Genomic DNA, 18,954 nt, shown 5'->3' with positions numbered 1-18,954 from the left:
GTAGGAGAGAATGGCCAGTCCTTTTGCATCTCATATCCTTGAAGTTCCCACCTCTGTTTGAGAACTTCCCGTAGTAGCCAAGCAGGTATATGCTGACCTGCTTTGCTTAAAGTCATAAATCTGGCTTGTTACTTTTGTTTGAAATACACTGGGCTGATTGTCAGCTCAATAGTAACCTGCCTATCCCAAGTGAATGCTCTGATCAAATATTAGTGAAAGGTATAAACTAGTTTTAACCTCTTGGCTTCAGAATTCCTGCAAGCATGTTAGTGCCAGATAATCACTCCTGTTGTTGCAAGGCTGATCTTTTCCTACCCAAACAGATGTCCTAGCTTCAGTTCTCGTTGCCAGAAGGATTCCACTTTTCCAAAAGCGGTCTTCAAAAATCAGATCTACTGAACTCTTCCTCTCTGTTTCCTTTTCCATTCTGCTGTTCAGGTTTGGACTAAAATGGTGTAAGATCCGGTTGAAGATCTGAAAGCTCCAACTGGGGAGCAGTTGCCATACCATTTTGTGGTCCTAAATAGGGTAATTGTGGAAATAAAAAATATAACAAAAAAATTTTGTGACTGATTTTGAAGCAAAGCACCCCAAATCTGTGGTAGGAGTTTTGTTATTACAGCCCCATTGTCAGTTGGTTAAGAAGAGATCTTGTGGGTGCTTTTGGAATGGGGGTGGATTCGTTCACTTACTGAGGTGCCTGATGCCCTGCACTTTTATCTAGGGGTTAGTAAAATAGGCAACTGGTTTCCTCCAGAGCCTGGGCTGTTGTGAAGACCAGCTAATGCCCAACGCTGCTAAACTAAGCAGTTTGCCTTGAAAAGCTGCCTTACTACTTCTGCCCTAGGGAGAAAGGAGTTCAAAACTGAGTGTCCATTCCCAGAAATCATCAGGAAACTTCTCCATTCATCCAGTGTCCCTGGATTCACATGATCACAATTCCTCTCTGGTGAATGGTTTCTGTAGATAGTGTCAAGTAAAGTAGAAGCTTTGACACCACGAGTTTCTGGACTCACGTATAAAATTGCCTTAGATCCAGTGCCGTCAGCCTCTTCCTGCAAGCTGGAAGTCTTTCTTTAAAAAGGGTTTTTCCCTAGGGAGGAATAACATGTAAAAGATTCAGCCTGCATTTGAGTTCCTGTTTAAAGGGAGGTGGAGGGCTCCTTAGGGAAACTTCAGAAGTATTAAACCACCTCATCAGCACATGGTGTGCGTGTACTTGATGGCAGTCACTCTGCCTCACCATCTGTCTGTTCCTTTCCTCTGGGGGGTTTGGACTCTGTTCTGCGTGTCTGAGTCCCTTTTTGGGGAAAAGGGGAAACTACACCTCTACACTGATTTAATGCTGTCCTCGGGAGCCAAAAAATCTTACCGCATTATATCAAACTTGCGTTGATCTGCTAGAGTGCCCAGCCTCCCCCCCCCCCCCCCCCCCCCCCCCCGTGAGCACTGTTTTATTGCATTAGATCTGAATTTGTGTTATATTGGGTTGTGTTATATCGGGGTAGAGGTGTACATGGATACTTTAAAATTGCTAGGTTCTTGTGCTCTCATTCTTAACAGAGAAGGCTTTATCCCAGGTGGCAGTGACATAACATTGTAGAACAAAATGGGAGAGCTGTGTTCTAATGGTTTCAGCATGAGGTTAGAGGGCAGGAGACCTGGGTTTTATTTCCTGGTCTGCCACAAACTTGCCATGTCATCTGTTGAGTCCCTTAATGAGGTTGTGGCTGTTTTTCTCCACTCATAAAATGGAGTGAATTCATTGCCATGTTTAATTAAGTTCTTTGACATCAGCGGAGGAAGGGATGAGTGAGATAGTTAAGGTATGGATAAAATTTTCAAAAGCACCTAAGTCCACTTTTTAAAATTGATGCAGTCACTTAAGAACCGAAGTTTAATTGAAAGTCAATGTCTAGTCTCTGCACTAGAAAATTTTATGGATAATTCCAACCAGTTCAGCAGTACCAATGGAAGTATCTCTTTTTAGCCAAAGCTCTGGCAGGTTCCAGATTATAACAGAGATTGTGATTAAACCTGCTGGTATAATAAGTGTCAGAAGCTGCCAGATTCTTGTCTATGCTAAGACTCGCTGTAGTGCAACTGAACAGGTGTAAATTGTCTTCTAAATTCCCTACTGTAGATAAGGCCCTAGTGATAACTTGACATACCATCTGCCACTGAGGCAGGCAAGCATTTCACACACACAGCATTTGGAACACTGTTGTGTGGCAGTGCAGGCCATGGAGTGTGGATGTATAATCTTTGGAGAACCAAAATCACGTGTGAGGAGACTCACTTTCTCTAAAAATATCGGTAGAATTTAATAAAATGCCAATATGATTTATTAAATCACTAAATAGAAGCACTCTGTACTACTACTTCTGTAGTATATGTCTCCCTCCCTCTACCCACAATGATTTGATCACCTCTTGCCTAACTTTTATGCTCCAGTTTGGTGGTAACAGGGTCATTCCTATGAGTTCCAGATGGGTACCTTGGACTGTCAAAGGCTGAAATTATATAGGCAGCTTACTTGGCCCCAGCATTATGGTGGGGAAGGAGTAGCACCTTGTTTTTCTCTCCTATCTCCTATATCAGAGGTTCTCAAACTTCACAGCACTGCAACACCCTTCTGACAACAAAAATTACTACATGACCCCAGGAGGGGGAACCAAAGTCTGAGCCCCCTCAAGCTCTGTCACCCTGGGGGTACCAAAGACCAAGGGCTTCAGCTTTAGGCACAGGGCCTGTAACCTGAGACCCGTTGCCAGGGCTAAAACTCTGAGGCTTGGGCTTTGACCCTGGGCAGTGAGACTTCTGCTTCAGCCCTGGACCCCAGCAAGTCGAAGCCCCCCATTTTGGGGTCCCGACCTACAGTTTGAGAACTGCTGTCCTAGATTCTTGAGCCCTCCCCTTTGGGGAGAGAGTTTGTTCCCATTGTTCACAAACTTTGAGCCTGGATTACATATTTGTTCTCCAAACTGGGTTAGTTGACAGCCATTATAGTTGAACTGACTTAGATCAAGTGTGGAGAAGCCACAAGCTCAGTATTGCTATTAGCCACCTTCCTGAGACAATCACACTGGTGCTTATTAGTGTCTGCAGGTTAAACTGTTTTAACCCCTTCCTCTGGACCCAGGAGTTGTCTTACCTGGCTGTTGAAAGACTAATATAGATGCAATTAACTGGTTTAGTTAAATCAACTTGGAGGGCAGCTGCATTGTAGGAAGATTCTTTCCCAGTGGTTGTAGCTGTCTCATCATATTTGCATAGCATGCATGGAACAAAAATGAAACTCAGTATTCTGTTCTTCTGTTTGTATTCAGTTTACGTAAATGAGTCAAAAGAACTCAGGATAGCTTGGAGAAGCACTGACTAGGAACGGCCCAGGAAGTGATGAGGAAGAGAGAGGGACTTGTAGTGTTATCTGATGCTGCCATCAGTGTACACTGGGAGACTTTTGTGTTGAGTTGCAGCCGTGCATCAAAAAGCTCGTCTTTTTTTTTTTTAAAAACTCAAGTGTACCTTTTATTGATCTAAATTCAGCCACAAACAAAGGCAAAATAAAGAGAGTTGTGTGAAAGTTTGTGTTGTGATGGTTTATAAAAGATTAACTCTCTGAGATGAAAGTGGGATTTTGATTTAATTTTAAGAATGCTGCTTTTGCAATGATCATGCTGCTCTGAGTAATCACTAGAGCATGTACCCTTTCCTTCTTCACAACTGCTATTTTAGTTTCACAGGTGGAATGTATTTAGGGTCCCAGCTGGGCTCATTTGATCTCATATCTTGCAAAGGTGGCTTTGCTAGTTTAGGTGCATGGATCAAAATGCAGACTCTTGTGGATGCTGAGCACTTCTCAGTAGGGCTAGATTTCTAAAAGTGCTGACCTCCAATTTAGGCACCTAAATAAAAGTGGTCAGATATTCAGTATGGGAGCAGCTTTTTTTTTTTTTTTTTTTTTAAATCTGCCCCTTAGATTTCATTATTCACTTCATTTGTGTAAATATCTGGACAAAGGTATTTCAGCGCAGAGTTACTAACTTTTACTTCTGGGCGGAGACAAGAAAAAGAACTGAAAACTAAATTTGCAAAGCAGAACATGAGCTTGTCACATTTTGTTCTGAAGATGGGTCCCATTTTGCAAACAAGATTCAAATAGAAGTTTCTTCAGTTGAAATGTTCAAAAAAAATTTACAAATGTACAGGAAATATGAGATTTCTTGTGTGTTTCTGGTGGGAAGATTGTCTATTCATGGAATTGTGATGGAAAACAAAATGAGTTGCAAAATGAATGTTCGCACCATGTTTCTCAAACATCATGGCTTTAACACAGCTCTGTTACCTTTTAGTTTAAACCAATCACTTTCAACATTTTGTGATGCTGTGACTTTTTCAGATCACTGCTATTATTTGTATTATACTAATTTCTAGAGTTCCCAGTAGAGATCAAGGCACCATTACGCTATATTCCTATGAAAACAAATACAGTCCCTGCCCCAAAGCACTTACCATCTGAACAGATTAGGTAAAAGGTAGAAGAAAGGCGACAGATGGAGAATTGAGGCACACAATGCTTGAGTGGTCTAGAGATCATGGCAAGGGTGTGTGCAGAGCCAGGGATATGATTCAGATCTGAGTCCTGGAGTAGAGACATCTCATGGTCTCAGACACTATTCGATGGTCTAGAGACATTTACACAGAGCACATCACCGGCCACTGCCAATACCAAGAGTGAGCCGGCATGACTACTCCGAAGACAGCCGCCTCATCCAACTCCGCCTCTTTCCTGACTGTATCCCCTGAGCCCTGAACCAACCGAACTGAACTCCACCATGTGAGGGTCATCCTGTCCCCATTACCCAGCCCACTTATTTATACTCGTGACTGCTTGTAACCTCTTGTATGAGTGATGTACCCCCACTACTGCCTGACTGTATCTTGATCCCACCCACCGTACACCCCGCATTGGCGACTTTGCAGACTGTATCTGTTATGTGCTGTCCAATACCAAAATAATGACGTCCCCCTATGCTCTGTATGTTACCCCCAATGACCAATAACTGATGTTTCAAACTCTCTGTACCATTTATCTTTAAATATTCTCTAATAATCCTTTCTCCTTACTCAAACACTGGTTGACTCAATGAAAAAATCAAAGCCTTTCTGTGCGTCCACAGGTTGACTTTTAAATTACATTGTCTGCATCAAACTTAGTTCCTTTTGCTGGAACATTGACATGAAATAATATAAAAGATTAAACAGACCTATTAACTCGAGTCATTCCCTGCAGATGTGGGATACATTCCTTTTTGGGGTTTATATCCGATGTTAAGCCAGTACTTTGCTTGACCTTAGCCAAAAGGGCAAGATGCAACAGTGGGAAGTAGTGAATAAACTGCTGCGGGAGAGGGGAGAATTTTCTTCTTTGGATCATTAATAGGTGCAAGTGAGTTCATGTATAAACATACCTTTCACGCCTAAGTATGAGCTCTAGTGAAGGGTTGTGTGTATGCTCAGGGTTCCGTTACGGTAATCATAAGAGCAAAGATTAATTTGACCATAAGAATTCATCTCTCTTCTCATCGGTGAAATGAGTCAATCATAGGGTTAAAGTACTGCAAAAGTAGGGTGGTTTTCTCACTCTCTAAAGTGAACTGAAATCTAGTTTTGTTTGAGACCCCAAATCATTAACAGAATTATTTATATTTAAATTGGACGCTGCTGAAAGCAAGATTTGACTTTTTTTTTTTTTTTTTTTAACATACTTGAAAAGATCTAAGGACAGAATTCTTTCTCTTGCAACTGTTTATATACATACTAATCTCTTCAGGGACTGTCTCTGTGCTTACAAGAGAATGTGCTATTAGGCTGTATCCATTTCTGGCTACTATTATCTCGAGGTAGCAGAGGGTGCTGTGCTTTACTTACGCTACTTTAGCTGAAAGCTTTTCAGTTCAGTTTTTCAATGCATCTTTATCAAATGAGCTGCAGCAGTCCACTCCTACGTTATATCACAAGTGGCCTTGTTTGCCAACACATGGGGAAAAGATGTTGGTTGCAAGGCTCCTTTGAAAATCTGGCCCTTACAGACTAGTCTGAAGTTATGAGATGCTGCTCTTGCCTAATGTTCCACTAAGTAACCATTCTCCCCTGGTAGATGCTGGACTCAGCAATAGTTTTGAGTCACTGGAAGATACTTTACTTTGCTTTATGTGTGTCACATGTTCCCTGACACTGCATAGTCCAGGGAATTACTCTTGCCTGGTTAACTGTTGTTAAACTCCTATCAGCATTTGATCATTATTTTCTAAGATGATCTTAGTTTTTAAGATACAATAGGACCTTTGACTTCAGGTGTGTTTGCAGCTTGACCCAGCCCATCCTACCAGACTTGGGCCAATATGACCAGAGCTTTTTGGTATGTGTCATGCAAAAACATCTCAGTGCTTCACAGGCAATTCCAGTACTTGTGGGTCGCAGAGCAAGCTGGTTGTGGAGTTACAGCAAAATACGTTGGAGACAATGTTTCTTTTTCTGCTCTGGCCTGTTGTCCTGCCTGAAATGAAGTGGTAAAGCAGTCTTACACCTTGCTTGAGAAGGCAGGCAATGGGGTTGATGTTTAATTACGTCACTGGCCATCTTTTTACATCGTCCACACAATGGGTAACAGCAAGGCTGTATAAAGAATGCCAGAAGGCCTACCTTCTGTCTCTGGGTAACTGAGCATAATGCGTTTTTTTCTTATTTTTCCTTGGCATTGTTTCACGTTCCTTTAAAAAAAAAAATGGAATTTAATTGGTGCAGCTATTTCAGTAAACTGCGCACCTCTGATTTATAGAGAAGTCTCAACACTGTTGAGTCTTTCATTTTGATATATGATAAAATGCATGAAAGTTGGCTTGATTAGAGCATGGGAGATTCAGAACTAGTGTCCTTGTTAGTTTCAGACCTGCTGCTGCTAGATCTGATAACGTTAAATAACTTCACTTCATGGTTCAGGAAGAAAACAAGCTATTCAACGTTTTCCCGTTCTTGGAGACAGCTAGTTTCAGTTGAACGAAAATGTGTATTCTAGAAATGTCAAGTCTCTTAATCTTGTGGGAATTAAAATTGTCAGAGAGGAAAAGCTTCCTCATAGCAGGTGGGAGGCAGTGGCAGTGTTTACAGAAGGAGACAAAGGCCATACGTATATTGAGAATTTGCCCTGCGATACCCTAGTATACACTAGGGAAACAATGAATTTTACTGGTGCAGCTTTACCCTGGTTTCAAGCAGAGGGAAGCTGCTTGGGCACAAATGGGGTTTTTTTCACCAGTAACTGAAATCCCCAGTATAGAGAAGTTCAAAAAGTGGCCTTCAGCAGAAGAACATAAAGTCATGTTAACTGACTATTGTCAGGGCTAAATGACGGGCCGGAGGTGAGTTGCTGGAAGCATGTGTAATGATGCCCCCTGGGTTCATCTGTGGATCATAAAAGCAGGACCAGACCCATTAGCTTAAAGGCTTCTATATCTGATGTAGGTGCCAGAGCAGGGGTCGGTGTGCCGAGTCTTCATTTATTGACTCTAGTTTAAGATTTCGCATGCCAGTAATACATTTTAACCTTTTTAGAAGATCTCTTTCTATAAGTCTATAATATATAACTAAACTATCATTGTATGTAAAGTAAATAAGGTTTTAAAAGTGTTTTTAAGAAACTTCATTTAAAATTAAATTAAACTAAAATGCAGAGCCCCCCAGACCAGTGGCCAGGACCCAGGCAGTGCAAGTGCCACTGAAAAAATCAGCTTGTGTGCTGCCTTTGGCACACATGCCATAGGTTGCCTACCCCTGGTCTAAATGGACGATGCATGTAGATTTCGCCCTTTCTGGCTCCCATCTCTCCCTGCAATATGGAGTCTCTCAAACACCCCACATACTTTCCAAGTTCAGAAGACAGTAGCATGTGCATTTAAGAGGTAACACAACGACAGTACCAGAAGCGGGGGTGGGGGTGTGTGGGAGACTGGTACCGCATAAAGGAGCATTAGGAGGTCTTTCAAATGAACCTGTGCACTGATTACTCTTACTGACAGTGCCTACGGGAGTTTCAGCTTCTCCCTTTCGGTGATGCCAATGGCTGAGAAGCAGCTCAGCTGCAACTCTTGACATTAAACTGACACAACAGGGACTGGAGCTTTCAAAAACGGCCATTAAGACCCGGGTCCCTGCTGCCCAAAAAACTCAGGCTGCTTCTAGGGACCATTGTGCTCCCCACTGCCTTCCTTTTTGAGATGCAGATCCCCTGCGATGCAAGACCTACCCAGATCACTCCGCATGTTGCGCATTTTAAACCTGAACTCTGAACATTTTAAAGCTGAAAGCTGCCCAGATGGGGGGTCACTCTCGCCTGAGCTGAAGTGCCACTATGTTAGGATGCATAGACATGGCAAGAGCCACCCTGCTCTTTCCAGAGGCTACAAAACCCCTCCAACTCCACCACTGCCTGCCCGGCTCGGGGGCGCTGGGATTGTGGCCCCATTCCTGAGCAGATGCAGTGCCAGAGAAGGGGAGAGGAGAGTGGCAGCAGTGGGGCCATACAAAGAGGGCGGCCAGTTGCGACTCGTGGCGCCTTGCACCAATCCAGGCTCCCCTTTTAAAGTCCGGGGGCCAGGAGAGAATCACACAAGCCGCTCATGCAGCATCTGGGAGCCTTAACACAGCTGCTTCCCAGAGCCCAGTCCCCCCAGTGTTCCCTGAGCCCCATGGGCAGGAGCTTTGGAACTCATCCAAGATCACCGAGGTGCCTTTCCGCTGCCCCGTGGGGAAGAATCCCTGGCTGGCGGCTGCCTGCCCTTCTTGGAGGAACTCCCTGTTGGAGAGCAGCGGTCTTGAGTGGGGCTGGCAGCTGGGACCTGGAGCCGGCAGCCGGAACGCCAGAGCAGTGGCGTGCTGAGCTGCTCAGCCTGCCGCTGCTCGGGGGTCCTGGCCACTTGCCCCACTCAGCCCACTGCTGACCTGGGGTTTCTTTGACCGAGGCTGGCAGTGGGCTGAGCATGGCCAGCGGCCGGGACCTTGGCTGGCAGCACTGTGCCATTAAAAATCGGCTAACATGCCACCTTTGGGACGTGTACTGTAGGTTGCCGACCCTTGTGCTAGAGGGAGGCAGAGGTGGAGTTTTAGCATGGATTACACGTGGATTTGGAGTAGGTGGTCAGTTGATGTGGGATGAAGAATGCAGGAGGTAAATACAAGCAGTGGGATAGGGTGGAGAGGGTAGGTATGCTTTTTGCAAGCTGATGCTGATCAGTCACTTGTGTATTGAAACTGATTTTGTCTCCAACTTTCTTTCAGGGTTTCCATGGTCCTTATCCCTTTGGACAGTCTTAAAAACAAACAAACAAAAAACGGGTACCGTCAAGAGGAGAATTTAACAAAGAACTGACTCATGGGGGACAGAAGGGGGCTCTTAATGGCTTCTAGAAGACACGGCATGGATCCCCTTCTCTGCCTCCACAACCTGGATAAAGAAGAAAACAAACAAAAACCAATAACTTAAAACTAGTGGTTTCCAGAGGAAAACAAAACTAAAGTATGCATGTGTGAATGCTGAATTTTAGGAGTGCTGTTCAGTGCTACGAGAAAGAGAAAATACACCAACACCATGGTTTTTTTTTTTTAGAAGTCATTATCACAACTAATTAGGTAGCTGAAAAAGTTTAAAAAAATTAAAATGAAAGCCATCTTTTTAAAAGAGAAAAAAATTATTTTGCCTACAGAGCGGTTGTAGTTTGAGCAAATGTTTAATTTTTTTGTTTGTTTCCTGTTTATAATTTTTTTAATCAGGGACAGAGTGCATTTTTATGGAACTGTCGTGTTTGCTTGCTACAGAACGGGAGTTTGCTTAGCATCTTCTGGGGTTCATGCAATTATTTCTCTTTGTATGTTGGATGTTTTTAATGTGTGATTGGCCCAGCACCCAGCTCTGAATTTCAGTGGTATCAGCCATTTTTAGTTATCAGACTTTTAATCTTCAGTTTTTGTATGTTTCCCTTTTGACCTTAGTGTTGTTGGAAACCTCAGTGAAGACCAAACTGTTGCATTAGGATGGGAGGACTCCAGCATTGAGTTAATCTGGGAGGTTCATTTTTCTCTTGGAACTTGAAATATACATACACATATTTCAGTAAGAAACAGACTTACTAGAGTTCTGAAGCTGGTCCTAAATGATAGGTATTTTAAAATGCTGTTTTGTTTGTCAAATATTGATTGATGTCCAGTAGCTGTGCCTAGGACAGCCAGGCAAGTGTATCTGTCTTGTGCCAAGAGGAAATTAACTTTCTGTAGGTGTAGTTCACCAAACAGTAATTATAAAGTTATACAAAAGTCATGCCCCTTTAGGTTTAAACCTCACATCCCTACTCTTTTTATATAAGTATAATTTTAATTCCTCTCTCCTGTGATTAAAGTACTAGCTTAGGAGGCAGAGGCCAATTGTTTTTGAATGTAGAGCAAGAAGTTGAATCATCAGCTGGATTCCATAGTAGCGCCTTGTATTCTTTCGCCTTTTTACTGGCCTGTAGATTCTTTGAGGCTCTAGCTTTCTAGATGGGTCTCATCAAGCCTCCTGTTCAGAAGAGGATGAGCTTTTCTGGACAGGAGGGTCACTTAGCTGTGAGCGTCCTCGGAGGACTGATAGCAATGTGCAAATGAGACCGTGCAGAGCAATTGCAGAGGGTGGCGGAGTTCTGTTTCAGACTTTGCGGTGTTGGGTCACTGAGAGACAAGCAGCCCAGGTACTTGGGAAGAGAATGGGTTTTTTGGAGGGGAGGCACTAATTCAGAAACTTGAACCAGGCCATAACAGCCATCTGCCAAAGATACAATAATATGCAACATCCCCCATCCTCCTCCTCCAACCCCCCTTCCCTCATCCCAAACTACCCATTCATGTTGGGAGCTGAGTGCATGGTATGCCTGCTGGCGAGAGTGATGCAAGGCTTTAGGCTGGCCTAGTCTGCACCCGAGCACCCGTGTTTGCTTGGTTGACTTAAGCAGCGTTTCATTTTCAGTACAGTTTCCATGGGCCTTATTCTCCCAGGCATATGGGTAGCTCCTGTTGAGGCTAGTGGGAATTGTTGGTATCCTGCCAAGGAGGAATTAGACCCTTGGTGAGGCATTTGGATACTTGTAGTCTCTAGAACCCAGTGAACAGCTACCCTGGTATTGCTCCATTAGTGGGTGTTTGATATTTTAGTTTCTATTGGACACTGGATTTTGAAGGACGTGTTTCCTTTTAAGATTGGAAGTTTCCCTTTCATCTCTCTCTAAACACACAGATAGGGCTGGGGACAGGGTTGTAATGGATCACCCCTTGGATGAAGAAGGTCATGGAGTTTGGAGGAAGGTCCTGCCTGGCTTACACAGCTGTGGTTGGGGAGTTAGCCTGAAGGCTTGTGGTGAGATGGCTGCCTGCTAGACTTGGAGAAGGGGGTGCAGATCCACGTTTGAGCTTTGAATGCAGTGTAGGAGGTGGGGGCTGCATGTGGTTAGCTGTAGTCGTAAGACCCTGTATATTTCTTGTAAAATCCGTCATGTTGTGGGCGAGACATGTTAGTCAAAGTCACAAGGAAGCAAGTGTGTAAATTGTCATGATGAAATGTGGGCAAGGTTTGAACTGTCATGACAAGCATGCAAGGCACGACCACATGCACATCCCGTACCCAGCATGTAGCATCCCCCACTCTCGTGCGTCCCTTCTGGAAGTGTTGCTGTTAGTTGAGGTGACAAGGCTGCTCATTGGTCTCTTCACACCAGCTTCAGCCATATATTGCATAGAGAATGAGGAATAAGGAGTTCTGGATTTCTGACTGCTGCCGCCACTGGGCCCAGAACTCTGCAAACCTTGTACTGGCAGGGGCTGCTGGGCGACTCTCAAAACCAGCTCGCCTGACTCTGGTTTTCTCTTCTGCTGTTCCCAGGCAGGTAGGCTTCACCTGAGCAAACTGATAGCCATGTTCACATCCACCTGTCACCAATGTAAAGATTGAATTTTGTTCCTTTCTGTAGAGAGAGCTATCATGCACCCCCAGTTGTTCCTGTGCCTTCTCAGTCCATCCTGCACAGATCTCAAATGTTGTTTCTTCTCTTGAGTGTGTCTAAGTCTACTGTGGCCTTGTGATTGGGTCGTTCACAGAGTGAAGAAAGGCAGGGCCTGATTTGAGCTGCAGTTGCAATAAGTCAGCCTGTCAATGCTGGCATATTACAGCTGTTTCCTAGGAAATCGGTCAGGAGCATAAACACAACCCTTATCAGCGGGGATGATCTCTCTATAAATAACTGCAAAAGGCTCATAACTGTTTCAGGGTGTTGGTTAGTGTGATAATACTTGTGTGATAACGAAGGGAAGATGTTTAAACTGGTAATTAATCTGCCTCTTGTTTATTCTCTCCTGTGAAAACTGAGTCCCCTGGTAATCAGTGATGCACCCAGTCCCCAAATTTAAGCTACTCTTAAGTTTGCAACATTTTCAAAAGAGGATTTCAGGGGTGCTCAGCAAAGGTCTCAGCTATTCATCGTTGGGGCTGAAATTGCACTGCTTTCCTAGGGCAATGTTTTCAAGGCGGGAAGGGGGCTAACGTTAGGCACCTAAACCAAAAATAGCCAGATATTTTTCAGACGTGCTGAGCACCCAAGTTTTTCATTGATCTCAGCAGGGAGAACCTCTGAAAACCATACGGAATCACATGCCTAATTTCAGGTACTCACGTTTTAAAATGTGATCTAGGACTCGGAGCCTCAGCAAATGGTTACCTGCTTGAGACTGCTTGACAAGGGAAGAGGCCCAACAAAGCTTGCCCTATGCTGTGTTATCCAAGCCAGACTGGTGTCCCTGATTTTGGGAACAAAGGAGCTGGTACCCACTGGGCTCAGACAGGCTGTAGCTATGGAGGATCTGCAGTTGGCTCTGGTCCCTGCTTTTCCCTGGCTGTTGCTGTTGTGGGGAGGAGGGTCTTGGAGTCCTGAGGGCATGGCAAATGTAAATCTCTTCAAAAAAGGAAATTTCGACTTCCAATACATATTTGTTTTTTAAATGAAACCTCAAGCGTGATGTGAGCTGTTGAGTCTGGAAATGCCTGGTAACCCCTGTGTCTCGCTATGTGACTCAAGTCTGGGTTGCAAATATATCCTGTCCCATGGCTGGGAAAGCCTGGGTAAGCTTTGCGCCCCTCTGGCTGGAAATGCGCTCTGTACCTGGGAAGGGATGTCTAGCCTGCTTTGGCATGGTAGAGAATATCTGCTGCCCTATGTCTTGAGGGGTGTGTGTGTGTGGTGGGGAAAAAGAGTGCATCCTGAAACCTCCAGGGTTTGGGAGATGTCTGGGACCCCACAACTGGGGATGCAAGTGCAATCCCAGACCTCATGGGTGTGAGCATAATCGGAGTCTGCAGGGCTAGGAAATACACACTGTCCCCTTTTTGTTTTTTTTTTCTTGTGTGAGTGAGTGGTTGGTTCTGCAGCCTGTCGTTATTCCCTCTGTGGGGAGTGCATGTGTAGAACAGGATGGCGTGTTGCCTCATTGAGTCTGGGAGAAGTCTGATGATAGCACATTGGGTATAATACAAAAAAAGGAAGCTTTTTCCTTTAATGTATAAATGAATATTTGTATGATTAAATTAACACAGAAAAATTACCTTCAGCTGTCTATAGAGTTTATTTTGAAGGTGCGAATGGTTTCTAGTCTCCTGTGACCTGTGCAATGTTTGTTAAATACACCTCCTTTGCTTCCATCCCCAGATCATTGGGGGTGCTGGGCAGACATCACAAGTGTGCCGTAAAACTCAACATTACCTCTCCTTTCCCATGAACAAATGTAAGGAGAAAATTTTAAAGGAAGTAGATTCAAGGTGTATCGGATGCATGAAATAAAACAAAGCACTTTCCCAGTTCAGATATAAATGCCAACAAGACTAAACACTGAAGGAGGGATCATTTAAAAAACAGATGGCTTCACACAGAAGTTGACATGAAAAATGACCTGTTTAGAAAGGAGCCCTGATAGTGCAATCTTTTTCATTCAGGTAAATCCCCATTAGGACTCCACATGGATACAGGGTGCCTATATGGGACAGTTTACAGCATTTGGGCCACTCTCTCTCCTTTTTTTGAGTGCTGAAGCAGATGGTCTGGGGAAAAGTACCTTGTCCTCGGGGCCATCAGAGCAAAAGCTCCAGCACACAGTGCCTTCAGAGGCAAGGCTGGACTTGGGCCATCATTAGTCTGTGCCTGTGGCTTTAGGAAGTAGAGATCCTTCCCAAATTCTTACCATAGATCAGGTTTTCATTGTTGGGTAAATGGAGGCTGCAACAGATGTCAAGACATGTCTAAGATGGTGGCAAAGTTATGGTGAGTGACTTGTCCTGAAGTGCATGGAGATAGGTATTTCCAAAAGGCTATGGTAATATTGAATGCAAAGCCTGCTGAAAGATGGATTGCTGAAGGCATGATCTTAACCTCTCCGAGTATTGGCACAGGGTCACCAGGCATGGTGTGACAAAGCTACAATAGACATACACACCCCTCACACCCCATAGTTGGGGTCCTCACAATCGATCTGTTAGGGTAATGAAGTGGTTTGTGGCTAGATGTTGCCACAAACAAGCCCCCGAGGGGGGGCTCCATGTTACAAAGGGTTGGTGGCCTTTTCCTGGCAAAGGTGATGTCTTTTGGTTACATCAGTCTTAAGCTGAAGTCTTTTGAGTGATCGTCAAGGGTTAGCCCCAAGCAAATCATGCTTTGATGGCCCAGCACAGCTGACAGTGGTAAGTACTCTTAGAGCAAATACATCCAGCCTCTTGGGTCATTGCAGAGGAAGGTTAAGTGGGGAGCGAAGGGAAGCAGCATGAGCCACTAGCTGGCAATCCGAAAGTAGTCACGGAAGAGGACAGGGTTGGCTCAAGGTTTTCTGCTGCCCCAAGCAGCGTGCAAAAAAAAAAAAGCGATTGGCGGCACTTCAGCGACAGCCCAATCACGCCACTCCATTTTTTGGCGGGACTTCAGCAGTGGGTCCTTCACTTCCTTGCTTCCTCTTCGGCGGCATCCCAAAGAGAGAGAGAGGGATTGAGGGACCCGCTGCCAAATTCCCACCGAAGACCTGGATGGGCTGGCCCAATAGTGGACGGAGTGCTGCCCCTTTGTATTGGCCGCCCCAAGCACCTGCTGCTTTAGCTGGTGCCTGGAGTCGGCCCTGGAAGAGGTGCAGAAGTCCCAAGTTTTGATGAACCTCTTTCGTTAGAGGTGGGATATACTTCACCAGCAGATAGAGCAGTCACAGACTCAACCAGTTCTAGTTGCTTTCTTCCCTTTCCAACCAGCATTCCTCCATCTTCTCCCAGTGACCCCAGTTACCTCGGCTGATGCATTGACTCCAAGGGAGATACTCTGATTTATAGCACCTAAGGATCTGACCCATCAAGATTCCATCTGGGTCAGCATTTTGGCTTGTCAGCGGGAGAGGAAGGAAGTGTGTGTGAAATTCATGTATTGTTAAGGTCTATGGACAATTAGAGAGACAAGGTGGGTGAGGTAATATCTTTCACTGGGCCAACTTCTGTTCATGAAAGAAACAAGCTTTTGAGCCATACACAGCACTTCTGGTCTGGGAATATGGACAGATACGACTGTCTAAGCTGACTTGCATCAGGCAGGCCTGAGAATCTCACCCAGTTGAGCCCAATGCTCTGCCTATATGGAGCAGTTTAGTTGGAGTTATTCACTTGTTACGTGTGGTTTCATTATTAATCCCTGTGAGAAGTGTCAGTGTGATTTTTTTACATTTGAATAATTGCCTAGAGCTTTTATATGCCGTTCAACCTTGTTTGAAAATTTTGCTGGGAACAGACGTCCTGCTGCGTATGCCTATAGCTGTTTGTTCTGTGCCTGGAAGTGAACGCACCCCTTGACTCCATGGTGCTTCCAGGTGTTTTTAAACTCACTCTGTGTTTAGATAGTTTGAGATTCCCCCCCCCCCCCCGCCATCCTTGCTTTTCTTTGCTAGTTATTTGCTTGAAATAATCTGTTTGTCTTTAGGGCTGCAACCTGTCAGGAGTTCATCAGGGCAAGGCAATCAGATCACACCTTCGTTAACACACTGTCTTTGGAGCAAGACAAGTAACTCTGGCGATTACTCTAACACAGGTCATTTTAATGAAGCACTATGCCATGACGCATGCATGGTGGATCTGTGCTGCGGGTGTGGGCAAGGCTAGTGGCCAAGGCAAACTGTTGCAATAGAATCAAGTATAAATTGAATTTTTAAAAAGGGACCCAGATATTATTTTATCATCAAAACTAACATTCACTTTATGCACTTTTTAAAATAGGGTTAATCCAACCTTTGTGATTCAGGGTATGAATTGATAGCTGCAGTGGTCAGGAAGGAAATCCCCCATCTCTAGGTATGGTACTGCGTAGTGCATTACTATGGGAGAAAGGGGACTGTTAGCTTGAAGAAGCATTAGTAATTGCTAGGGGGTAAAGTATGGGAATTGAAAGATCAAATTGTTGTTCCAGCATGGCAAATTCTTGTGTGTCTCTGGCTTCAATCACCCAAAACGTTACTCTTTTTGCAAGTAACTTTGGCAAGGAAGGGTCATTGCCATTATGGAATGATTGCAGAGTGAACACAAAAGTTTTGTCGCAGTGCTTTGTCACACAGCAACCGTGGGATCTGCTCGGCCAAGGTAAACTATACCAAAATCCCTCCCTGAGGCTAGAAGCAGCAATGGCTTAGTGGACTGAAAAGGCTGCCTGGGATCACAAGTGAAAACTAAAGTTGATGGGGTTGTCATCCTAGGTCCCTATTGTTTGTTCTCATCACAAAGCTAAGTCACATTTTGGGGGCAGATTCTGAGCTAGTGTAAATGATCGCACTTCTGTTGAAGTCAACAGCCTATGACAACTTGCTCCAGGTGAGAATCTACTCCTTGATGCATATTCAAGAGAGGTCCACAAGTGAAAGATCTATGGGCTTTGCCAGGTCAGGAGTGAAGCGACTGACCGCCTGTGGATATACTTGTTGTGTACATGTGTCCAGCAAGTGCTATTGTTCCTTCAGTTTCATGCCCACTGGGCTTTCTTTGGTTATTTTCCCATTTTGCCAGTCTCATGTCATTTCCTGAGTCAGGGATCCTGTGGGAAATAGAGTATGTGATGGTTCCTAATCACTTGATCGTAATGGATATGCACAGGGGGGGAACATTAAGATTAAACAGACCACCTTAATGTTGGTATCTAACTTTGGAATGCTTGATTCTCCAACCGTAATGTTCTTTTAACTTTGTTTTTTGCATGCTGTGCAAGTGAGAGTGTATGTGTGTATATAGTTGTCTATAGTGCCTTACTACTTGTGTGATCCATTTATGTTTCTTGAATGAAGGGGATCACCTGGGGAAAAAACCCCCACAGTTAAATAGAAGTGATTTGTGGAAATCTAATGTTAAATGTTCCATATTGTGCTCATACAGCTGCTGGGCTTAGTAATGGAAAGAATCCTGCTCTGAGTGAGGAAGCAGATGGCACCCAAGGGTAAGGAAGTAGCATCATTATTCATAGTGCATCTATTACGGCATCAGTTCTTAACACTGAAGAGTGGCGTGATCTGTTTCATCCCTGGGTAACTTGTCGGCAAAAGGCAAAGTTAAGTGAGGCTGGTTTAAAAGCTGAAATTAAAATAATGTAATGCAGATGGTAGTACATGTCGTCCTGTTACCACGATACTTTATATTCTTCTATCACTCCTCATAAATCTCAAAGCTGTTTAAAAAGGATATTCTTGTTATTCCCCACTCTATAGATGGGGAAAGTGCAGCACAGCAATATGAAATGGCTTAAGTGTGGAGCTCTGGTCGCTTGCTCTCAGAGAAAATATTTAGCACGGGTCTCCCCACTGCCCCCTGTGTTTGGTTTTGGAGGGTAATTGTTCCAAATCGCAAGAGAGGGGCATGGGGTAGGAGTCAAGACTGATCTGAAGCTGGAGGCTAGTGGCCCAATATTTGATGTCACTTATTTCCATATTAAGGTAAAGTAAAAGAAGGTGGGAGGGTGTGTTCAGTTACCTTTTAAATGGAGCTGGGGCCCCTGGCAGTGGGAGGGTGATGCCAGGCATAGCAGGGAGACAAGCTAACAGGAAGCAGGTGTTGTGCACTTGTAGCTCCCATTGATGCTTGGTGAAATTTTGGGGTGCTCAGGCTCAAGATGTCAATGATCACTTCTGAACTGACAGCTAAAGTTAAGGAAGAGCTGAGCTGTGAAGAGAGAGTTGGGATTTACTTACAACACAAGGTAGCTTGTAAGGGGAATGGCAAAGAACTGCCTGGGGATAGCATTGATTTCTCCTATGTCCCTGTCCAGGGCTGCCTCTTAAGTTAGTTTATTTCCATCTAGAGCTCTAATGTAAATTTTAAAAGGCATCTGAAATCGGTAAGGGGAAATCTTCCCTAGCACAAATCTATCTTCAAACAGCTTTTAGCATATCCACAACTGGGCTTGTGGGTTTCTTTTTTTGTTCCTCTGACATCCTCCTCACAGGCTCATTTAACTGCATTTCTGTCTCTAAAGATATTTTCCTAGGACTTCTGAGACTAAGGAGTGGGGTTTGCTTGCCCTCCTGTCGCCCCCAACACTCTTTGTAGGCTCAATTGCTGATTGCTAGGCCTACACTGGGGGCATGGTGTAGTGCTTAAAACGTAAGACTGGGCTGCAGGAGACCTCTGCTCTCCTTTTCCTGGCTCTGCTGTTGCTGTTCTGTATGACCCTTGGAAGGTCGCTTGCCTCATCTCTTAAAATGGGGATAATTCTTAACCTTAAAGCTCAGTTGTGATAGTGGTTTGTTCATCACGGTTTTGAAAGCATTATTTGTATTCTGATACCACCCACAGTATGCAGGGCTCTGTCCTCAGACAAAAGAAGA

General features: G+C 44.4%; 1 protein-coding gene across 6 annotated transcripts in view; it reads left to right on the top strand.

Moving 5' to 3' along the window:
* Positions 1 to 13,674, top strand: part of ILRUN (inflammation and lipid regulator with UBA-like and NBR1-like domains) — a 53,571-nt gene extending 39,897 nt beyond the window's left edge. For 3 of the 6 annotated variants that reach the window (XR_004375383.2, XM_032792652.2, XM_032792649.2), the window contains one exon: positions 9,340 to 13,674. Coding sequence is in view for 4 of the 6 variants with exons in the window: in XM_032792652.2 (XP_032648543.1) it covers positions 9,340 to 9,375 (36 nt within the window). In the remaining 2 variants the exon portion in view is untranslated. Of the gene's footprint in view, positions 1 to 3,329; positions 3,506 to 7,281; positions 7,697 to 9,339 lie in introns of those variants that run through there. The other 3 variants (XR_012655712.1, XM_032792651.2, XM_075064921.1) reach the window with 2 other exon arrangements.
* The last annotated feature ends 5,280 nt before the right edge of the window (positions 13,675 to 18,954 follow it).

The sequence above is a fragment of the Chelonoidis abingdonii genome, chromosome 4, assembly GCF_003597395.2.
Source record: "Chelonoidis abingdonii isolate Lonesome George chromosome 4, CheloAbing_2.0, whole genome shotgun sequence".
Taxonomy (NCBI): domain Eukaryota; kingdom Metazoa; phylum Chordata; order Testudines; family Testudinidae; genus Chelonoidis; species Chelonoidis abingdonii.
This window is presented reverse-complemented; position numbering and strand designations above follow the sequence as displayed.